Genomic DNA, 18,676 nt, shown 5'->3' on the forward strand with positions numbered 1-18,676 from the left:
TTGTTTTAAAGTGTAGTCACTGTTCTAGTGGAGAACCTGTTGCCATTAGCTGATAGTGCCAAGATTAGGGGTCTCAAATTTAAGGCTTTGGATAAGTGATGCAGCAGAAATAAGAGGGATAACTGTTTTGTACAGCGAATGATAATCATTTGGAATTTATCACCACCATAGCAGCTGGAGCAGGAGAATAGTGGGAGCAGAAACAATTGACGATCTCAAAACGAAATTTAAGACCAAAATTTGAAAAGGTATTTGAAGAAAATAAATCTGTGGGCCTTCAGGATTCAAATGAGCAGGAAGACTGACTGAATTGATCTGCGGGATTCCTACATGAATTCGATGGAGCAGTTAGCCTCCTTCTGTACCATAAGTACCTCTGACAGGAAAGCATGAAGCCCAATTTGTGTACAGCAAGCTGCCATGAAAAGCAATGTGATAATGACCAGATAGTCTTTTCTTGACTACGTTGATTGATGGTAAGTTATGGTCAGAATACCAAGGGCAAGAACTTCTTTAACTGACCACTTTCTGGGTCTTAGTGGTGAACATAATTTCTAATGTGACAGGCATCTCTCCAAAACCAATCCATCTGATTACCTACCCTTCCCACCACTTTCCCTACCACTGTTCAGAGGGAAAAATCCTGGCTGATCTCCAGTGTTGTATCAGTACACAAACATTTTTAGGCTGCATTATATACGGAAGTCTCTGGAATGGGGCTTGAGTACAGAATGTTTTGACTCAGAGGTGATTTTACCACCATTGAGACAAGACTAGTACCGAAAAACCACAAGAATGGTCCTAGCTCATTCAGTGGTACTCTTGCCTCTGAGTCAGAAGATTGTAGATTCCAATTCTATTCTGGAGATTTGAGCAGCAATAGTAGGCTAACAGTGGAATACTGATGATGATGTTTGATTGTCCAACTGGAATGTTGTCTTTCAGATGAAACATTCAATTTGCATATTCAATAGGACTGTTGCAAATGGACATTAAAAATCCCAAAGCATTATTCACAAAGAAACAGGATATCCTTCCAGTTATTCTAGTCAATGCTATTGTCAGTGCAATAATGGCTGCACTTTGAACATCCCCATTGGTTATGAAATGATATCCTGAGTTGGTGAAAGGCATTGTATAAATACAAGAATTTCTCTTTAATGAGTGATTTTATCTGTGATCCATTGTGTTTCAACAATACTAAACACAGGATTATGAAATTCCTTTGAGATAATCAAATATAAAGTCTGTTTAAGCAGTAAGGAGCTTTGTCCATGGAACTTATAAAGAATGAATGTTGGCTAGTGCTCGTTTCAGAGCTGAAAATGTGTTGCTGGAAAAGCGCAGCAGGTCAGGCAGCATCCAAGGAGCAGGAGAATCGATGTTTCGGGCATGAGCCCTTCTCCTGCTGCGCTTTTCCAGCAACACATTTTCAGCTCTGATCTCCAGCATCTGCAGTCCTCACTTTCTCCTAGTGCTCGTTTCAGGCTAATTGATTTGTCAGTCCCTGTTTACAGTGTTATTGTTGGGCTCATTCTTTTCTACTGCTCTGTCCTTAGCTTTGTTCTTTACTACTTGCAAAAAAGTGCGAAGTAGTGTTCCCCAGTGGTCACTGCTGCTCAACATTTAAGTAACCAATTGCACTCTGGAATTGGATGTGCAATTTTTGCTTGTCATCAAATACTGTAATGAATTTTGATAGGAATAATAAACTTTATATAATAATGAGCAGCATGTTAACATTATTCAAACTGTGAGTGAGGAAGTTGCCAGATAGCTATACAAGAGTCCAACTGGTGAAAGTAGAGCATTTAGGAAAGACATAACACAAAAAAAGTTGGTTATCAATTTCAGGATATAAGAATAGGTACAAAAATAAGATTTGTATGGGTAATTACATGCAGAAATGTTCAAAACATGAAGGGCATATTGATTCCTGGGGCATCGAAGGTAGAAGTTGACAAGTTACATTACAACTGTACAAAACCTGAAATACTGCATGCAGTTCTGTTTGCCACATTACTAGATGGATGGAGATGCTTTGTTGAGGGTGCAGGGAAGGTTTACCAGGATGTTGCCTGGTCTGCAGGGTTTTAGTTATGAGGGTTGGATAAACTCGGATTGTTTTCACTGGAAATAAGGAGGCTGAAGAGTGACCTGATAGAGGTCTATAGAATTGTGAGAGGTTACATAGGGTGGATAGTCAGAGGCTTTTTCCCAGGGTGGAAAGGTCAACTACAAGAGGGCACTGATTCAAGGTGAGAGGGGAAGCATTTAGGGGAGAAGTGCAGGGTAACATTTTTACTTAGAGAGTGATGTGTGTTTGGAATGCACTGCCAATGGAGGTGGTGAAAGCAGGCATATTAGCAACTTTAAAGGCATATCTTGATAGACATATGAATGGGAGGTGAACAGAGGAACAGAACCTGTGCATGGGCAATAAGGAGTGGGTCTAAATAAGGATTGGAATTGGCGCAGACTTGGTTCCTGTTCCTGTCCTGTACTGAATTGAATTGAATTGATTTCTGTAGGTCTGAGGCCATGAAAGTCTTTTATTGCAACAGATGAACAAAAAGCGATTTCATCCATTAAATAAATACCTCTGCTTTTTTTCACTTTAATCTATTCCAGGGTCCTTTTAACATATCTTTTAACATTTTCTTTGTAAAGTAAGTTCATGTTTAACTTTGTTCAATGAAGGGTTTGTGACATAATTCCACATGTTGTAATGCTACCTTGAATTATTTTTAACCATCTTATTCAACCAGTGCCAAAATCTATTATAATTTATTTGCGAGTATTGAAAAGATTTGTAGCTCAGGTTGATGTTCTGGATGTAAGTTTGCTCACTGAGCTGGAAGGTTCACTTTCAGACATTTCATCACTATACTAGGTAACATCAGTGAGCCTCTGGTGAAGCACTGGTGCTTTGGTCCACTGTTTACGTTTCCTTAGGTTGGTGATGTCATTTCCTGTGATGTCATTTCCTGTTTTTTCCCAGTGGGTGGAAATTGGGATCCAAGTCAATGTTTGTTGTTAGAGTTCTGGTTGGAGTGCTATGCTTCCAGGAATTCTAGACATTAAAGACATCTCAGAAGTGATTGCCAGACTACTCAGACCCCTTGGCATGATAGTAGCCCACGAACCCACCAACACACTAAAACAGCAACTAAAGAACTTGAAAGACCCTGTATAAACAACAAGCAAAACTAATGTCATTTACAAAATATTGTGCAAGAACTGTAACAAACATGACAGTGGACAAACAGGCAGAAAACTCGTCACCAGGATACATGAACATCAACTAGCCACAAAAGAATATGACTCACTTTCACTAGTACCTTTACATACAGATGAGGAAGGACACCACTTTGACTGGGACAACACATCCATACTAAGACAAGCCAAACAGAGACACGTGTGAGAATTCCTAGAACCATGGCACTCCAACTGGAACTTTATCAACAAACACATTGACTTGGATCCCATTTACCACCCCTTGAGAAAAAGAACAGGAAATGACATTCCCAACCCAAGGAAACCTAAACCCACAAATTAAAAAGTGGGCTATACCACCAGTGGTTCACCTGAGGCTCATTGATGATGTTACCTAGTATGGTGACGAAACGCCTGAAAACAAACCATCCAGCTCAGCGAGCAAACTTACATCCATTATATTTTATGTTATTAGTACCTTGAAAAGTTCTGAAGATATGCTACATTTGAACTTAACTTTTTCAACTCAAGTGAAAACTTCCCCAATATTTCTTACCTGCAATTCCTCATTGTATGGCTTCAGGTGAGAACTACTAAAATAGAGCAAGCTGATATCAAAACATGAAACTAATAGAAGATGTTAAAGGATATTTCTCAGTTAGCAAAGGCATAGGAAATAAGAGCCATTCATCCCTGCAAGCTTTCTACACTATTCCATAAGAACATGAACATTTTTTTACCTTATCGTTTTTGTATTATGCTCACATCCTTTGCCTCCATTGCTATCCGTAAATCTGGTGAATTTTGTTCTGAATGTACCCAGTGACTGAACATCCTCAACTCTCTGGGATAAAGAATTCCAAAATTTCACAAGCATTTTTTTGGGGGGGGGAAGTGGAGGGGGAGAAATTCCTCCTCCCAGTCTTTCATGACCATCGTTTAGAGCAGACTGGTGCTGGAAAAGCACAGCAGGTCAGGCAGCATCCGAGGAGCAGGAAAATCGACATTTCGGGCAAAAGCCCTTCATCAGGAATAGCTTCATCAGTTGATTTGAAAACCTTGGTCCCTAATTTCCCTCACAGAAAATCGTGCAGCATCAAATCTGCCAAGCCTATCAAGAATGCTAAGGGGCCAAAAAAAGATTTGCTCAGCCCTACTAGCGCTGTTGGACTTGAGTCAGTCTCTACCCCAGGACAGACTTTGCGTGGGCCACAATCTGCAATGGCTTATGTGACATTTCTCATTGATAGGATGCCTCATTTAAATTGATAAATTTGTAATGCAGTGGTCCATGAATAAAGTTTACCCCCTATATATTTCAGTTCACCCTCTCTTCACTTCTACTTTGAAATACTAGGGAGTGTAGATATAGCCCTACCTCGTTCCTATTATGGACAATCTCCTTCTACCATGGATCAGTGTGATGGACCCTCTGCATTCCTTGTAAGGCAGATTTCCTTTCTTAAATAAGGAGTTGAAACCTCTATGTAGTATTCTAGATGTGGTCTCACAAAGACCTTATATAGTTACAGTAAGACTTTGCAGTAATCCATGAAAATACCTGATTTTAACTCTGTGTAAGTGAATAGAGTTTGAGATTTAAGTGTGTTAAAATTGAACCGTTGTACTGTGGACTATAATAAAGGCCAGCAGACCATATTTTTCACAATTGCTTTTGGAGCTGCAACTATCTATGAATCATATGCCAGGGCATAATGTCACACTCACAAAAAAACCCAGAAATTGCTGGAAAAGCAGAACAAGTCTGGCAGCATCTGTGGAGAGAAATCAGAGTTAACGTTTCGGTTCCAGTGACTCTTCCTCACAACCAGACCTGCTGAGCTTTTCCAGCAATTTCTGTTTTCATTTCTGATTTCAAGCATCCGCAGTTCTTTCAGTTTTCATAATGTCACACTACCTTGTTTCCATGTTCCTACTTCTCCACAATACATTTCATCCACCATATTCTTGCTACTCAGTTTATCGATATCCCTTTGCAGTCTTTTATCTCCACTCAGTTTACATTCCAACAAAACTTTGTATCATTGGCAAATGCTCCACTTGCTCCTTTTGTCGAAGTTATTGATACAAAACATTAGCATTCAAGATCCACAAGCATTGAATTTGCAGTGTCAAATGACTTGGTATTTCTACTTTGTTACCTGTCTTCTAACCAATCCACTAACGTGTTCATGTATTACCCCTAATCTCATGGGGTCTAATTTTGTACAATAAGCTCTTGTGCACCACCTTGTCAATTTAAAATAAAATCCAATTAAACATCCATTGATTCTGCATTATCGACCCTGCCAGTTACAAACTCAGGGATGTTCACAAATTGCCAAAAACCCTTTCACTTTCATAAATCTATATTGACTCTGCTGAATTATATTATGACTTCCTAAGTTGCCATGTCCCTAATAATATATGCAGATTTCCCTTCTGCTGGTTTCAGATTAATTGATTAAAAATTCAATTTTCTCTCTTGGCATCATCCTTATCTAATGCTAATTGTTTGCTCTTTGTCACTTGTAAAAGGTGAGATGTGTTTCACTGCTCATCGTTCGTGCAAATAATTTGTACTTTGGAATCCAATATTCAGTAAATGTTCAGAACGAGCATTTAATTTGCAAAGTAATTCTTGTATAATTCATGTGACGTTCTTCTCTTTGGCACGAAGAATAAAGAGGCTATATACCCCAAAAGAATGGTGGAGGGGGGATGCTAGTCGTAACAGATGGATTAAATCCTGAAAATTTGGAAATAAGGCCATTAAAAAAAATTGCAAACAAAGGACTAAGATTCTTTCCTCGAGGTTTACAAAATTAAAATGCAGTAAAATCACTTTATGCAAAGACAGAGCCTTGGGAAAATGACATTTGAAGTAGCATGTACCATTCTGGTTTCTATATGACAAAAGGAATATCACATAGGAACAGGGATAGGTCATTCAGCCCCAACTGCCTGTTCTGCCATTTTGAGCGATCATGGCTGACCTGTGGTCTAACTCCTGAGACCGACCTTTAATTCATATGCCTTAATACTACTGCTTAACAAAAAAATTGCTGATCTCAGATTTTAAAATAAGTAACTAATCTAGCATCAATTGCCATTTGTGGAAGAGAGTTCCAAAGCTCTATCCCCCTTCGTGTATAGAAATGCTTCCTAACATCTCTCCAGAACAATCTGGCCGTAGTTTTTAGATTGTACCCCCTCGTCATAGAATCTCCAATCAGTGGAAATAGTTTATTTTTTGTCTGCCTTCTTCTCTTAATATCTTGAATAAATTGATCAGATGAACCATAAACCTTCTAAATTATAGAGAAAACAGGCCAAAATTGTATAATCTCTCCTCCTGTAATTTAACCCCTGAAGTCTTGCAGCACTGGAAAAAGAATGATGATGTTACCAGAAATAAGAGGTTATAGAAACCTCTCGGACAGTTGGAGAAGCTAGAGCCATTATCCTTTGGGGATAAGCTTGAGACGATTTGACAGAGCCGTTCAAATAATCATGAAGGATGTAAATGGATTGGATAACAGGAAGCTGTTCGCATTGACAGAAGGATTGACATCAAAGAGCAGGTGATTGATCAACAGAAACATGGGGGAAAACGACTTCATGCAATAAATCACTAGGATTTAGAATGCACTGGCTGAGAGGGAGGCGCAGATAGATTATGTAATTGTTTGCAGAAGGGAATTGGTTAATTATCTATCGGGGAAAAAATATTGCAGGGCTATGGGGAAAAGTAGAGGAGTGGGATGAGATGAGTTGCTCCTGCAGAAAAATGACATGGTCACAATGATCCAAGTGGCCTCCTGTTTTCTGATCCATTCTATGATTTATGGGCGTTTTTTTCTCTCAAAAAGACTAAGTTCACGTGTTGGATGATAGTTTTTGATAATGAAAGAATATCGTGGAATTATTATAATATGGAACAAAGCATTCATACCATCACATCTGTGCTGGGCCTCCTAAGGATTAATTTATGTACTGCTTCCTCTTCCCTGCACATGTGTTTTATATATATATATATATATAGGTATAAGCATCAATTAGACCTCATACAATTTTCACGACAAGTCTATTGATTACACAGTTCTCTGGACTATATTTATTTGTACCTTTCCTTAGACAGTATAATCTATTCTCCCAGTTTTTCAGTATCCATTGCATCTACTCTGACTAAATCACGTTTCGAGTGCTTCCGATTTGTTTTCCCTTTTCCTGAACCTTAGAAATTGTCAATTATCTGGGTGTCAGCTGTGTTGATTCCATATGTTAAATTACTGCCCTAAACCCTCCTTCCCCCTCCCAGAATTCTGGCAAGCTTCCTCTTGTCATCTTTATCATCCCCAACCAAATGATCGCCTGCTGGTACTGCCATCTTCCCTCTCCTCCTCTTTCGGCATCCTGAGGAAGGAGTTCCCAGTGCGAAACATGGGTCCACTTCTTTATCCCCCCCCCAATAACCTCGCCATTTCCCTGGCACCTTACTCATGCATGCACAGGAAATGCAACAGCAACCCTTTTATCTCATTCAATCCTGTTGTCCCAAACCTCAAATGCTTGTTTTTTTTTGGTGAAATAGCAATTTATTTGTACTTCTGTCAATTTAATGTACTGTATTTGCTGCCCACAATGCAGACTCCTCCACATTAGAACAGCTTAACATAGGTTGGATGACAGCTTTGTGTAACAACTCCATTCAATCCACAAGCGTGATGCTTCACTCCCACTCTGACTGCTTTGTTCTCAGCCTCCTACGCTGTTCCAGTGAAGCTCATTATAAGCTTCCAGGAACAACACCTCATCTTTCAATGCTGCGCTTTACACTCTTCCAAAATCAATATCAAGTTGCAACAATTCCAGATCAGAACTTCTGCTCCCATGTTTTTATTTTGGATGATTGTTGCATCAATTTGCATCTGTTCATTCATCCTTTAATCGTACATATATCTCTTTACCATTATCCCTTTGCTATTCAATCTTTCCTGTCTTCCTCCATAAGATTTTGGTTTTTGTTCACACCTTGTCCACCCCTTCGCTCATTCGATCTTTACTTTCTCGAGCTCTACAAAAATATCAAGTTGAAACATTAACTCTCTTTCTCTCTCCACAGATGCTGCTAGACCTGCTGGGTTTTTTCCAGTACTTTCTATATTTTTATATCAGAAACACAGATTTGTTTCGACAGAAAGACAGTGGCTGAAACAAGATAATGTAAACTTATGTAGATATGTTGAAGTTTATTTTATTACTTTAAGAAGGAGTAGAGGAAATCTTTAGAGGACAGTTTCTGATTCAATAAGTTTCCAACTGAGCAAGATGTGTATGGAAGATTTGCATCAAATCTCCTCCTATGTCCTTATTACACATATCACATCTCACTGCTGGTAATGACATATCCTCTAATTATTCAAAATGTATTTTTAAGTGTACTGAGTGCAATATGATTTGCTGCTTTATGAAGCTGATGATGTTTTTAGACCAATTATTGTGCTATTAATCATTAGTATTTTCAGCATTGAATGCATAACATCGCACCAGAAAAAAAAGACATTACGAGGAAAAATGAATATTCTTACTGATCAGTTTATTGAAATGGAACTTAGTATGAGGAAATCTGTAATGTCGCTTCCGTCGATAGAAGCAATTAGCTCCTTTAATTGAAATGAAACTAAATATATTTGTTGCAAGTCTGAATGGTTCAGATATTTTTTGTGCATAGGAAACAGTACAACCTTTAGTATTATCTTTAGTACAGTGGAGATTTTTTTAAATTTGTTCATGGGATATGGGCATCACTGGCTAGCCAGCGTTCATTGCCCGCTCCTAACTGCCCTTGAACTGAATGGCTTGCTCAATTGTTTCAGAGGGCATTTGAAAGTCAATCATATCGTTGTGAGTCTGGAGTCACATTTGTTCACTCTGTTCAGTTACTCAATGCACTTTGTATGGTATGATCTGTCTGTACCGCATGCAAAAAAAAAACTTTTCACTGTATCTGTCTACATGTGACAATAATAAATCAAATCAAATTTTAGGCCAGATCTGTTGAATCTGGCAAATTTCATTCCCTGAAGAACATTATTTAACTAGATTTTTTTTCTCCCAACAATCAGCAATGGTTTCACAGTCATCGGTAGATTTTTAATTCAAGATTTTTTAAAAATTGACTTCCATTTCCATTATGTGCTGTGGCATGATTCAAACCTGGGGTCCCCAGAACGGTTGCTGGATTTCTAGTTAGCGATAATTCCAATCGGCTGTTGCCTCATCGTAATAGTTGTTTGTTTGGCACTTCTGCTTTATTCTATTTGGATTCTGTGTTAAACTGGGTCTCTTTCCCTCCTTTACAGGGCATCTCTTTGGAGCTCTTGTGTTGTCCTGCCACTTTTAGCACTGACCTGGATGTCTGCAGTGTTAGCCATCACCGATCGAAGATCAGCCCTCTTTCAGATCCTCTTTGCTGTCTTTGACTCTTTGGAAGGCTTTGTCATTGTAATGGTCCACTGCATTTTGAGAAGAGAGGTATGTCACATGGAAATACATGTGAGATTAAAGGGCAGGGGAAACTCTTTGCAAGGTTAACAAATCCTTCATGCACGATCTATCATGAAGTAACTGAAAAGGGAATAAAAATATGTGTGAAGTGGTGATGCCAATGGTATGTTTGGTTTGCATGTGTTTCCTCTTAAATCTGGATTTGATATCTGTTTTACATGTTTCAAAAATATTCAGATGCGATCAAAAATACTTGCCAGTGATTGTAAGGTGTTAGTCCAGGATTTAGATGTCATTAACCATCATATGTGTGGATTATATGATGTCAGTATCAAGGATTATTTCTTGTGATAGTGCAAGAGAAACTGATTATTTTTCTTTCAGGAAGGTCATTTGCACAGCTCAGTCAGAGTTATCTCATTGCTGTGTGTGATCATGTCAAAGGTTGATCAAAATCTGCTACATGATTTTGACTGTCTTCATTGTTCTGCATGGTGTTTCGATTGAAGGAAAAAAAGTCTGATATGCTTTTCAGTGGTGTATTTCTACGGACGTGGAACCCTTTTCCTGAATAAAAGGGCACCTAGCCCACAACAATGCCTGAGTCTGGAAAGGAAAGTTAATGAATAGGAGTAGACCTAAGGTATCACTTGTTAAAGTTACGATGTCTAAAATGGAAAAGGGGGAAGAAAGTTGAGAAAATGATAGTGAAAGGGAGGGCTGGGTGAGCAGAACTAAATTGAAATGTGTTTTTGTATTTACAAATGATGTGTTTATTTCAGTCGTGTCGACTTGATATTACAGTGTTGTTGTTATTCCTCTTATTCAGGTAATCTTTTTAAAATATATGTACGTGTTCATGTGTGATATATAGATGTATTTACCCATATGAGTGTGTACTGAAGTCAAATGAATTTTTTTTTAAAAATGGCACATTCTCGGCAGTAGTTTGCAGTGTGGTAGTTTATCAAAAAGAAACTTCTTTATATACTTTCCAGAATGACTCTTAACATTCCAAAACTAGGGACTATAATTGTGAAAGCAGGAATAAATTCAGTTGAGAATTTAGGGTAGAACCTGTTACTAAATGGGAATGTTGGGGAAAAAAAAACGTGGAACCAACAATCACATGAATGTAGATTCATTTAAGGGGAAGCTCAATAAGTACATGAGTAAAGGAAGAATAAAGAAGAATAAGCTGATAGGATGAAGTGAAGTGGAAAACAGTAGAAGGTAGCTTGTGTGGCAAGTTACAAACTGGCACTGGTCCAAATAGCCTTTCTTTGTCGAGTAAATTCTGTGTAAAACAATGCATTGGCTCTCGGTTTTGATGTCTGATAACTAAAACAATCGGCATTACAGATAAATAAATGTGATGTGAGATCTATAAAATGAATGTACTGAATGAAGCAGTTATTAATTAAGAAGTTTATTGGGAAGCACATCAGTACTAGATGTGGAAGGTAATCAGCCAAGAGTGTCGGAAGAACCAATTGTCTCCACTCTTGAGCAATTGTATTTTTTCTTGAGCTTCTCCTTAAATCAATAAGTGATAGTAAAAATAATAGTATAAACCAGAGTATACGTTAATTGCTGGCTGTACATTGACACAGGTAGTACTGGGAACAATGTTATAGAGTCAAGATGTTACTTGCAGTTTAGTATTCGGATTTGGAAATTCGACCATTAATGTTTTTCAACAAATTATTTTACTGTTCGAAAAATGTTAAAAGAATGAAATTTTCCATATTGTATGGATTGAGTGCTCCTCATCTTTGACTAAACTTGAAACTGTGAAAGAAAAGAGAATTCATTTTGTAGGAAACTGCTGCCAATTGAGGCAGTGGAATAATCAGAGATGCCTACGTGTCACAGTTCTTGAATGCTGAATTCCCATGACTCTTGAGCAACATTAACCTGAAGCAAAATGCAGGACCAAAAGTTTTGGTGGTGCAAGTTATCATCATCAGGTCACATAGCACCTGCTATTAGCCAAGCCAAGGCCAATTTAATGGTGCCCTTTAAGGTCTTTCTCATTTCCAGGAGCAGTATTTGAGATCAAAGTGGTTCACCTGCATACCAGGGAAAATGGTGTTCATGCAATGAAGGGAATTTTGAACACATATTGAAATAAAACAATTTTCTTGAACCCTTAAGTACGAAACATCCTTTGTGGGTTTAAATGCATGCTTTCCATCACATGACTCTATAGAAATGATTCTCTGTACCTTTCCAATTCTGAATATTTCAACATAGTAAGTACAATTCTGATTATTCTCTGAATAAATGGATTACATGATTACTCAAATAACAGGTTTTGTATTATTTTGAACACAACTGTTACTTGTTGCAATCCTCAAAATGTTATTATTACACAGTTTGTGATCTGCTCTCATAAAGGGAAATGTGGATGAACAGTCTGTTCAAGTGTTCTCCATTTTAGCTAGGAAAGACAGAAACCAGTGTACTCAGCTACCACCTTCACTGCAAACTATGGAGCCTTGCCGTCCATTTTATCTCCTCAATGGCCACTGCCTCAGATTGAATCAAACTGTTTATAACTCCTGCATCCTCAACAATCCTGACCACCGTTTTGCATTGACACAATGTAGCTTGCATCCCATCTGCACCCTGTACTTATGGACTTTAATCTACTTATCTCTGGATGGAGAATTTCCATCCTTGTGTTCAAATCCCTCCATAACCTGGCCGTTCAAATCTCTCTAACTTCTTCCAACCCTGCGCTCGCCACTAGTCCACATTCTATTGTGCAGAATTCATAATTGTGAGAGAGACTGGATTGGAGGGAGTGGGAATGTACAGATGTAATCTGTTGAAGTAGGATGGACCTGACAAGGACTAATGGATGAACACATGAATTAAGTTGACATTAAGCTGAGTAAGCAAAGAACAAAAATTGAGGAACTATGACAGCATGTGAAAGAAAATAAGGATGCAGCATGACTTCTTGTGTGAGAATCTACCTTTGGCAGCTGTACCTCCCATTACCTAGCTCCCGTATTTCAGTGTGCCCTGCTCTGCAGCTATACCTCCCCTTCCACCTCAAAGACTCTTTCAAATGCAATTTTAGTGAATGTTTACGATATTCTTCTTAAAAAAAAATTACCTTTGCCTCATCCTATATCCTTAAACAAACCCAACAATTTACTCTTCCCTTGATATAAAATGTAGTCTTTAAAGTTGTGCATCCACATTTAGATTTTGGAGTGACAGCTCTGTGAAGCTATTGAGATAAAACTCTCAAAATAGACCTACCTTTTAAATGAATTGCTGGCATTTCTCTTTGGTGTTTTAAAAAAAACAGTTTAATTTTCATCTCTTGTCAGCTTGTATGAATCCTCAAGCCAGCCATTTTGAATTCAGTTCATTTATGTCCTAAATATCGATCTTTTTGTAGGTCTCTCTGTAGCTTAAAACTTTCAACTACAACAAGAAATTGTTGGCTTTTTGGAAAGAGTGTAGTGTTCAGCAATTTACTTATCGTAACATTTCTCAGTGAAATCAACTTTTGAAAATATCTGATTTCACATTCTACTTATAAAGTGAAAGCTTATTGAATAATTTGTCCTTAATTTCTGAAGTCCAGGAAGTAAAATAGAATGGACTATGTCAGCGGTTGTTACAGTACATAAGCTAGTTTAAGGCTTTTCATGTGAGCATGAATCTTTGCTTCAGTGACACCAAATGTGAATTAGAGGCTTTTCTTTTTTAAAAAATCTTCAAGCATTTCCTGTGACATGAAAGACTAGAGACTCGCAGTCAATACAATTTTTCACAGAATCAGGGATTGATACGTTTGAGGAAAACAGTCAGTACATTGTGCCTACATTGGCTGTTTGGAAGAACTGTCCAGTGATTTCACCTCCCCAACTTGTTATCCAGGGTCCTGCATTTTTGTTTTTTTTTGTGCATTTACTGAATTCTCTTTTGAAGGTTCTTGTGAAATCTGTTCTCACCATCTTTCCAGGCTTGCATCCCAAATCATTGTAACATGTTGTGTGAAAACCCATTTCCTTCTCTATTTGCATCTATTTGCCAGTGACCTTAAATTTGTTTCCTCTGGTTCAGGATCCTTTGGCCAGGAATAGCAACTTCTCCTGGTTTACTGTATCAAAACTCAAAAAGGATTTTGAACACATTCTGCTGAGGAAATGAATTTTTTTTTACGTTCCTCCATATAACTGATGTCTTTATTTTCCGATTTGTTGTAAATCTCCTCTGGTCTCAATCAAACGCTTTGACATCAGTTCTTAATTGTAATGCCCAGAACCTTAAAAAAACATGTGTTTGTACATCTCCCGCCCACTTTCATTTTGCTTCCACTAAAATCCTTCCATTTGGCTTATGTAGTCATGGCTGTAGGAGGTGGAACATTTTATCAGGTTGCCGTGTAGATACTCTGCCAGCTTCCCTCGTCTACATTAATTAAATCCGAGCATCCCCTCCTTGTTGCCAATCATGGCTCCATCAGTGGGTGAGAGTGGGCACACAACTTGCAGGGAACACTACAGCAAACCCATACAGGAATGCTTACTGTGCCTCTGGGTGAGAGATGGGGTATGCAGTTTCTCCTCATGCAGAGGCACTCAATGCCTGACTTAAAGTGCTTTGTTATTCAGAAGGGAGGGGGCCTGCTGCTAATTACCTCTTCCCGCACTTGCTTTGTTGCCCTGGAACCTGTGACATTCCTGACACAGGTCAGTATGCTACTAGTAGAAGCAACCACCTCCCACTGGCACTGTCATTTATCTGAACTACCAGCCTCTGAAGAGTATGCAGCTCTCAGCAAGTAGGACTTATACCCCAGGGGCCCTCTCCCACACTGTCCAGCTGGGTGAGCCATCTCTAAAGATGTAGAAGCATAGAAAATAGGAGGGGGAGAAGGCCATTCAGCCCTTCAGGCTTTTTTCACTATTCGTCATAAATGTGGCTGATCATCTAACTCAGCATCCCGCTCCCACTTGTCCCCCAATATCTTTTAATACATTTAATCCCAAATGTCAGATTCACCTCCTTGAAATCACCAAGGTTTTAGCCTCAACCACTTTTTGTGCTGGTGAATTCAGTTTTCTGGGTGAAGAAATTTCTTTTCATTTTAACTCTAAATTGTTTACCCCAGATCCTTAGACTGTGACCCCCAGGTTCTAGATTCACTGGCCATCGCGTACATCCTTCCTGAATCTGCCCTGTCTTGTCCTAATGGAATTTTATAGATTTGTATGAGATCCCAACTCAATCATCAACTTGACTAATTGCATTCTTGAAGAATTCCAGTGGTTTGGTAGTGATTTCCCTTTTCTAAATTCATGCTGATTCTGGCTGGTTCTGCTGACAAGTCTATTATAGTACTTTACCAAAAGCCTTTGGAAAGGCCATACCCAAAACATCAACCACAGTTCTCTTGTCTATGTCCTCTGCTTCATCATTAAAAATTCCCATCAAATTAGTGAAATCTGAATCAACTAGAACCGCTGACTTTATGGTAATTTTCTCTTGGATTGTTGTCTCTAAATGTTTCTTTTCTACTCATCCTGGGCTGACCATTCTGTAATTTTTGGTTACCTTTTGTACATGGCTGTAATATCAATCCTCTGGTTCTCTGAAAACAAAAAAGTGCTGAAGATCATAGCGGGTCAGGCAGCATCCATGGAGAGAGAGCAAGCTAACCTTTTGAGACTTGATGACTCTTCATCAGAGACACCCAGACCCAAAACGTTAGCTTGCTCACTTTTCATGAATGCTGCCTTAACCTGCTGTGATCTCCAGCTTTTTTTAAAATTTCAATATAGATTCAGGGATCTACAGTAGTTTGCTTGGTTTTCTGCCTCACTGGTGTATCAAAGGAGAGCAGAAGGATTGTGACCAAAACTTCTTTAATGAATTTTAAACATGACATCTTTAATACCCGAACTTTCTCTGCCTCATTTTAATCTCTTTTCGTCATCCAGATTGTGCTAACTTTTGACGGCCTACTTTTCCTCCTCATGGAGCCGTGCCTACTCTCTATCTCGACTTACTCCATTTTTGAAGAATAAATTATTCTTACTTGTTTATTGTTTTATCTACCAAACCTCTATTGCAGCCTAGCTGGGCTGAATCCCTTTTTAAATTGTCAAAAGTCTACCTAATTTTAACATGAAAACTTAAAGGTATAACTGAAGGGTATCTGCACCTAAATCTGAATCAGATTGTTTTGGGCAGCAGCAAGGAAAGCTATTGTTTTGTACATATTGTCATCAGATACAGAGGAACCTCAATTATTCAGCAATCGATGAACCGAATTTCGGATGATCCGAACAAGATCGCAAGGTCCCGATGCATGGCTAGCTATTTTTTCCAGCCTCGATTAACCAAACAAAATACTCCCTGCCTGTGTCCTTTGGATAATCAAGGTTCCTGAGTATATACGTTTTCTGTTAACAACAGACCTTGCTTGCTCCATCTAGCCTTTCTGTTTTTATGTTCAAAATTCTTTCATTCCCAACTGCTTAAACATTCATCGCCAGTTGGTCATGCAATGAATTTTAAAATTCTATCTGTCTATCTGTCCCTTTACTCTTGCCTCTGTTACAGGGAGGACATTGGGTAGAATTTTATAGAGGTTTCAGCACAATAGGCTACGGTGAGAAATGTGGCAGAATCAGATGAAAAGTCCAACTATCTGAATGTCAGAAGCATCTCACTCCACCTAATATGTGCATTTGCCATGTGACGAGGCAAAACTCTATTTTTTAGACAAAACGTTAATCATGTTAGACAGCCCCTGGTGGGTGAGACGTATTTCTTGCTAGGCAGTAGTGTGTTTCCAATTAAAGGAGATTAGAGCTTATTAAACACTTTATTAACACCACAACTCACCTCATTAACAATCAGCATCCGATTTTACCTTGTATGCTGAACAAGTTAGATCTTGAGAGTGTGGAAGTCAGAGTATCTCCCTGGCTACTTCAGCTTGTCACTTGCCCCAAAAGACTCCATTTTGGAAATCAACCACCAAATCTCAGTAACATGGAACCCATGTCTCCAGACATGGGAATCTGACATGTGCCAGCTGAACTTCCTGATGAAGGGCTTATGCTCTTCGATTCTCCTGTTCCTCGGATGTTACCTGACCTGCTGTGCTTTTCCAGCACCACACTCCCGACAGCTGAAGAACTGTCATGGTACATCTCTGGTCCACTTACGGGACTTTGCCGCACTTCAGTGTTGCACCTTGGGCTGCACTAGCAACTCTCATTGTAATGCTGCAGCAAGGAGAGTGTATGCTCATGGGCTGGACCAGGCTGCAGCTAGAATTAGAATAGCCCTTATTGCCACATATACTCAATGAGTATAGTGAAAAGTGTATACATCACCAGTTACAGTGCTGACTTAGACACAAAGTACTGAGGCACAGCTTCCTTAGTTACTAGATTTAAACATACAGAGATAAAATGTCCAGCATCGCAAAAATAAACATTCAGTAAAGCAGCCATATGGGCACTTAGCTTCCAGTCTGCACTGGGCCCTGGCTCCACACCACACCAGCGACAAGCCAGGCCGGGAGGCTGCTGCAGGAGGCCAGACGGTCACCATAGTATACCAAGAGACCCCTACAGGAGGAGGCCACTGCACCATGCCGGGAGGTTGTCATGCCAACACCGGGAGGTGGCTATGGAAGGTCACCACCCAAGCCAAGAGGTCACTGTGGGAGGATGGGAGTTCATCATGTTGGGATGCCGCTGTGCCAAGTCAGGAGGATGCCATGCTATGCCAGGAGGCCGCTGCACCAGGCTGGGAATCATCTCCAAAGGCTGGGATTCGTCGCCAGTGGGTTCTTCACCCGCTGTCATAGTGCTCACTCACTTTTGAGCCTATCTAGATGCTTACTGCTCTGTCTTGCCTTGCCTTTTTGCACTTTGCCAACACTCTTTGTCAACAAGAGATGCCAGTCTCACAGTATTTCAGTGTAGCCTTGCTGTTTAGCATCCAGCAGTGTCTAATAATGTCTCATTTGGAAACATTTAGACTCAAAGCTAGGAATTTTCTCATGATTGTTCGCAGTCCTCAGTGACGTCAAAAGACATCAAAAGACATAACCTTCCATAAGAGGGTCCTGTCAGCAAGTCAAAGGCAGCTTCCGATACTAGTTTAGGGGCTTGAGCGTGGTTGGTCAGCCACTTGGGTCATTCAGAGTCAGGATGCTCTCCACATAAGAGGTGAGGGTCAAATAATGGGCAACACACCACCTGTCTTGACTGTTTCTACCCTATTGTGAGCTGTTCTCCTCCTTGATTAAGAGGCTAGTATTACAGGAAATAATAGAGGGTGTTATTTTTGCTGCAAGTAGGGAGGTGACCCAAATGAATAAGTGGGCAATGAAGAAGACATTCAGTGTTAATGTCAGCAGTTGGGGTGGCTGATAACAGGTAAGGTCGGTGTTGAAGGAGGATGAGCCTTGGTGAGTAGACTAGCAGAGATACAGTGAGTGTGAGTTATCGGAAAGGGTTGATGACATGCTGCTGGAAGGAATAATGTCAATGACCTTCTTTCTATAGTGTTGGGCATTCCTTCAGCTTACTGGCACTGCACTGACCCATGAGGTAACCTCTGACCAGGCTGACATGATCTGGTGGTGCGTTTTCCTCTGCTGGTCTTGGGATAAGTGGACATCCTGTGTTGTACCAATCCATCAAACAGAACCTCCAGAGACCTACCTGCAGTGAGAAACACACCACAGTTTCAGGTGGACAGTGCTTGTCTGTGTGCACAATGGGCTTTTAAAGAAATTGGGGATACAAGGGATACTGGTCTTCCGGCCTATATCCAGTGAATGGTGAGTTGTTTCAGAAATGGCACCTAGTAAGATATGGATAGAATTAGATTTGAGGGACACAGTAGAGGTAGGGTGGATACATTTGGTAAGATATGGTGAGAAATTCCTCATCGC

At 39.6% G+C, this 18,676-nt stretch overlaps 1 protein-coding gene across 9 annotated transcripts in view; it reads left to right on the top strand.

The window, feature by feature from the left end:
* The window catches only part of adgrb1a (adhesion G protein-coupled receptor B1a), a 585,075-nt gene that overhangs the window by 518,791 nt on the left and 47,608 nt on the right, over positions 1–18,676 (top strand). For all 9 annotated transcript variants that reach the window (XM_043687845.1, XM_043687847.1, XM_043687850.1 and 6 more), the window contains one exon: positions 9,582–9,753. In XM_043687845.1, the coding sequence (XP_043543780.1) occupies positions 9,582–9,753 (172 nt within the window). The remainder of the gene's footprint in view (positions 1–9,581; positions 9,754–18,676) is intronic.

The sequence above is a fragment of the Chiloscyllium plagiosum genome, chromosome 4, assembly GCF_004010195.1.
Source record: "Chiloscyllium plagiosum isolate BGI_BamShark_2017 chromosome 4, ASM401019v2, whole genome shotgun sequence".
Lineage (NCBI taxonomy): Eukaryota > Metazoa > Chordata > Chondrichthyes > Orectolobiformes > Hemiscylliidae > Chiloscyllium > Chiloscyllium plagiosum.